The sequence below is a fragment of the Egretta garzetta genome, unplaced genomic scaffold (genome assembly GCF_000687185.1).
Source record: "Egretta garzetta isolate BGI_Z169 unplaced genomic scaffold, ASM68718v1 scaffold474, whole genome shotgun sequence".
Classification (NCBI taxonomy): Eukaryota; Metazoa; Chordata; class Aves; order Pelecaniformes; family Ardeidae; genus Egretta; species Egretta garzetta.
Genome location: NW_009259524.1, coordinates 430979 through 436191, shown reverse-complemented (window position 1 = coordinate 436191; position 5213 = coordinate 430979). Strand labels below are relative to the sequence as shown.

Genomic DNA, 5213 nt, shown 5'->3' with positions numbered 1-5213 from the left:
CCCCGGGCCCGCGCGGTTGCAGCGGCCGCCGGTGGGTATGACGGGGCGTGTGTGTGTTGGTGTGCGTGAGGCGTCTGCGGCTCCTCGGTCCCCGTTCTCCCCCTCCCCTGGTCCCCCTGCCGCCGCCCTGGGTGATAAAACCCGATAACATCCATTTTCCCTGCACGATTTTTCCCTCCGCCCCTTCCAGCTTTGTGTACGTGTCTCTTTCGGCGTGTAGAAAAATGGGGCTCAGAAGATGTTTCCTTGGCTTGCTTGCTTACAAAAAAAAAAAAAAACCACCAACAAAACCCGAGAGAAATGTGAGGTTTCCCCTTCTGATCTTCTGAAGCCGGCGCTGCGGTGGTTTAGATAGAGGATGGTGTGCATAGAAATACGCTGGTGAGGTATGCGACAAAAAGAGGCTTAGGTGGTTTTTGTGTGTGTATGCGGGGATCTGACTGGAAAGCTCGTTTGTTGGTTTGGGGTTGGATTTTTGTGCTTTTTATTTATTTGCTTTTAATTGCATATAGATGAGATGGAATACTGAATATAGTCGGTTTGTGCATCATGTTATTAATGTTATTGTTACGTTGCTTGTTGATTGACTGTATCTCGAAATATTAATGAGGAAGGATACAGGCTTTCTTCTGAAAAGCTGATACTGAAAAAAAGGGCTCTTGTCAAAGTTAGAGAGGTAGAAAACTTCCTATTATATGAAAGGTTTGATTAGCATTCAGTGTGCATGGACTCTGAATTCAGTTTGTCTTAGGAACATGGGCAGTGTTCTTAGCCTTTTGTAGATGTATATTTGGTTTTTTGTGTGTGTCTTTGAGACAGAAGAGAACTTAGCTATCAGAGAGTGTGTAGGGGGTAACTACATATCCATTAAGTGTTTGTGGTTTTTTTTTTTTTTCCTTTTGGAGGTAGAGAGGCATTAAAATATTTATGATCTATGACTGCATATGAAAATGTATATGCCTTTAAATAAATAATGTTATTTCTGAAACCATTTTGTGTGTGAAAAATGAATCGGATCTAGCTCAATGAGTAAGCTATCTTTCTGTTTGCTTGAATGATCAATAAAATATTAGAATATTGCAGGCTAAATATGTAGCTTTTATGGAAATAAACACATTCTGCCATCTAATTTATGGCTGGCATATCTTTCTTCCTCAGACCTGCATTGGAATGAAACGGCAGGCGGTATAGAGGGAGTACTGGCAGATGAAGAGAATACATTTCAACAGAATAAAAGCAGTAACAGTAAAAATAACAGCTACAATAGTGCAATCCAGAAAGAAATCACGCTGCCTTCAAGACTAATCTATTACATCAACAGAGACTCTGAAACTCCTTACCATATCCTGGATACTAGGGCAAGGTACCAGCAGAAACACGACAAGGTAGGGTAAAAAGAGGGTTATCTGCAGAATTTTCAAAATTATAATGTGTGATGTGGAATTGTGTTTGAATGGTTTATTCTGTAAGTCTTTGAGACTTAATGGTGGTCCTTGCCACCGTTTTGGGGAATTAAGGGAGGATATGTAATTAAACAAGAATGTAATTTCCCTTGTGTTAATTTAAAAATAATTATTTTGAATTTTAGGATGGTTCAGGAGCTGAACTGTAGATAAAACGAATGGGAATTATGCAAAGTTGACTTGTCTGATCAGTGTAGATTCCAGTGTCTTGACTTATAGTGTACTATTATCAACAAAATGTTTCTTCCAAAATAGCTCTAGACTGCAGACATTTCTGTATAGGAAGTTTCTTTAGAAGCCTGAACTTACAACATGAGTTACTTGGCTTTGAGTGTATCATGCACTACCTAATAAATGTAGTATTGGTTTCCTGCCAGTGTGTGACCAGTGAAGAACACTGTGAAGTGTTACCAGTTTCTGTCAAACAATACCTGCATTTTTCATTTTTAATGAGAAGATCTAATATTTCATTTTGTATAGATGCAGATAGTATTTTTTTTTCTGAAATTGCATGCGATTGAACAAACTTTGGTTTTGTGAAATAACTTGGTAAAGAAGTAAACCTATTTAAATTTATGAGGCACACTTTAAAATTATTCCATCCTATTTTTATTAATTCTTATTTAAAAAACTAACTTCTTTCTCCAGGTTAAAAAGCTAAAGTGAAAGTAAAGATGATTGTATAGGAAGAGATTGCAACGGTAGAGAAGAGAGAGAGCAGAGCAGATCAGTGTATATGATACTACCGAAGGAACTGGCTATAATGCAATTCCTACCTATTGAATTTAATTTCAAAAGGAACTTTAGAAAGTGCATTTATTATGCATTATATATACTTTTGTTGATATTGATTATGTACCATTTCAGATGTGGAATTAGTACGGAAAAAAGATAGTTTTGATGTTTTAATGGGAAGAAAGGTTGCTTCCTAGCTTATCGAACTTGGATACCAGTACGTGCCTCTGGATGCATTTGAATACATCAATATGTTATGGATGGCACAGAAAGACTGATTGTTGGAAAGTGGAGCTACTTAAGAGAATACAACATTCAGAGCTAATACCCCTTTAACTGAGCAACCTGATCTAGTTAGCAGTGTCCCTGCTCACTGCAGGGGGGTTGGACTAGATGACCTCTAGGGGTCCCTTCCAACCCAAAACAGTCTATGATTCTATGATTCTAAAGTGAGACCACTTTTAAATAAGCTTAAACACTGAGGAACTTTCTATTCCCTTCTTTGGAGAGGGCTGTGGGAAGGAAGGGATTTGCAAGTGCTCGCAGACCTGCCTTTGGGAATAGTGCTTCCTCCAGGTTTCTACATGATTTTTTTTTTTCTTGGGAATCCACAGAGGAGAATGTCTGCCAATCTCTTTACTTACCCAGCTTTGCCCACGAGGACATTGCTGCTATTGCCTATCCTTTGTATGCCCTACCTTATATTATGTATCTGTTGGAGTAAAGCTCTGCAGAAATCAGTGCTGAGAGAATTGGTATTGATTTCTTTGGGTTTGCTTGATGCTGAGTATTGTGTTAAGTGGATCTCCTTTCTACTCACCATGTCCCTTTCAAGCATAGGGAATGCTAACGCTGCAGTTTTTCCCCACAGAAGGGTTCTTGGGGCTTCATGGAGAGTGACATTATGTTGACTTCTTTCTTCTGGCGTGAAAGTTATATTGCTTTGATCCATTTAATTGAAGGAAAGGGTTGATTATGTTCCTTGTCTGGATTGATTTTTGCATGTCTTGCTTCCAGACCACCATAGGGGGCTTCCCCCCAACAACTTGCATCTTGTGGCTTTCCTTGCGTGAAGTAATTTCTTTGCCCTTCCGTCTATTTTAACAATGATATAATAACAAATATTTTGGTTATTTTGTTGTATTTAACGTTTGCTATAATCGTCTCTGTAGAGCAATAATTGGGGGGTGAGGACGAAGTCTGCCTAGGGTGTAAAAGGAAAAGAATCCATAAAGAAAACAGAAGGCAATTGGGTTGTGAAAGATACACAAGGGTTGGGTTTTTTTCTTGAGGGGCAGGATTTTTTAGTACTTGCTTTTATCATTTCACAGAATTGAAATAAATGCTATTTTGTAATAAATCATACTTGTGAGATTTTGCTGTCTCCCACATTAGTAATAAAAAGAAAATTGCCAAAATATCTTTACAGTTAGGTAAAGAAAGAAATCTATATTTAGGTTTGATTTTTAGCATGTGACAAAAAGTAAAGACAAATATGATGACATTATATACATATACAGTGGACAGTTGAGAAAGAAAAATACTTTTTTGTCTTTTTTACTGTTCTTGGAACTATACATCGTTTAACCTGTATTTTCTCGTGAGACTTAATATGCCGTTTATGAGCATATGATGTGTATATACTCCCTAACTATGGATATTATTCAGTATACCCCTTTTCATAGAACTTCATTAGAGTTGCCAGAAGAATACAAGCCATATGAATAGTTTGTGGGATTTGGCCTGAATATCTCAGAAATGCTGAGTCACTATAAGGAGAGGGGAAGAGTAGAGGAAATTGTGTGCATGTGGAAAGAAAGATAAAGCTAGAGAAATATAATTATGTAAGATGATTTAAAATATTTTATTTTTAAAAGTATCTTCTTAGAAGTAAGGGTCTACAACCTTCTTCATGAAATTTATGTAGGAATGAAGGGCTGGAGGAAAAAACTGTGTCAAAGAATCAAAAATTTAAATAATAAATTGCTTTCTTAATATTGATCCTCTTTATGCCCTTTTGAATTTGGTGAAATGGCATCATAATGAGAGGGTGTATGTGATCTAAACTGTTGGTAAAACTTCTCTCATTCCTTCTTATTCTTCAAAGAAGCTTTGTCTTGCTGTGGAAAAAAGGACTGTTCACCATAGTTTTGACTAAGTGAACTGGTCTATCTCCAAGGTTTACAGAGTTCTAGTGTGTAATCTGTTTTCATTTTGTGCTCATAAAAAAGCATATTTTAAATACTTGGTGCTTAAAGACTCTTAAAATCTGTATGCCTGTTTCCTCATAGTCAAATTAAGTCTAGCTGGTTTTGAGTTCTTTTGGAGTTATTTTAAGTGTGAAATGCTCAAGAATGAGCATCTGTTTAGAAAAACACACTGAAGAAGCTCACGAGAATCCTTAAACTTGCTGAAGAGGTCTGAGTCATCTGTGTTCTATGGCTCTGTCTTTCTAAACTTCTGCAGGTGGAGGTAGTGTTTTGAATGAACTGATGACTGCTGATTGAACCAGATGACTGCTTTGATTAATTTTCACAGACTGCCTATACAAGATTGTTCGGACCTAGTGGGAAGAGTGCGTGCATGGGACACAACTTTTCACAAAAGTCTAGGAGCAAGTCCCTGTGGTGGCCAGCAGAGGGAAAAAATCTCACAACACAATATGTCACCTCAAGGTAATAGGATTGCCAGAGAAACACAGCTCAGGGCAACCTTAGCAAATTTTGAGTGGAAAATAGCTTTTGAAGGAAGACTATCTCTGCTGGACAGTTTCTAACTGGTTTTAGATCACAAGTTCTCAGAATTTGTAAAGAAGCAATGTCTTCATCCATAATTCTAAACTGTTAGTATAATTTTGGGGAGGAAGGAGGTGTGAAGAAAACTGTTTTGCAGACCCTAATGACTGGGAAAAATGTGTGCTAGTAGTTTTGACTGTGAAGACAGTTCCACCCACCCCCCAAAAATTAATATTAATTTTCTTGGAGTGAAAAATTCAGGTGCTTCTGTTCAGCTCAG

General features: G+C 37.6%; 1 protein-coding gene across 1 annotated transcript in view; it reads left to right on the top strand.

Annotated features, from left to right (window-relative positions):
• ADAM23 (ADAM metallopeptidase domain 23) overlaps window positions 1-5213 on the top strand; it is a gene marked incomplete at its 5' end in the record, with an annotated part of 73946 nt that continues 68733 nt past the window's right edge. Inside the window, 2 exons of the mRNA XM_035893040.1 lie at window positions 1-31; window positions 1159-1385. Of these exons, the coding sequence (XP_035748933.1) occupies window positions 1-31; window positions 1159-1385 (258 nt within the window). The remainder of the gene's footprint in view (window positions 32-1158; window positions 1386-5213) is intronic.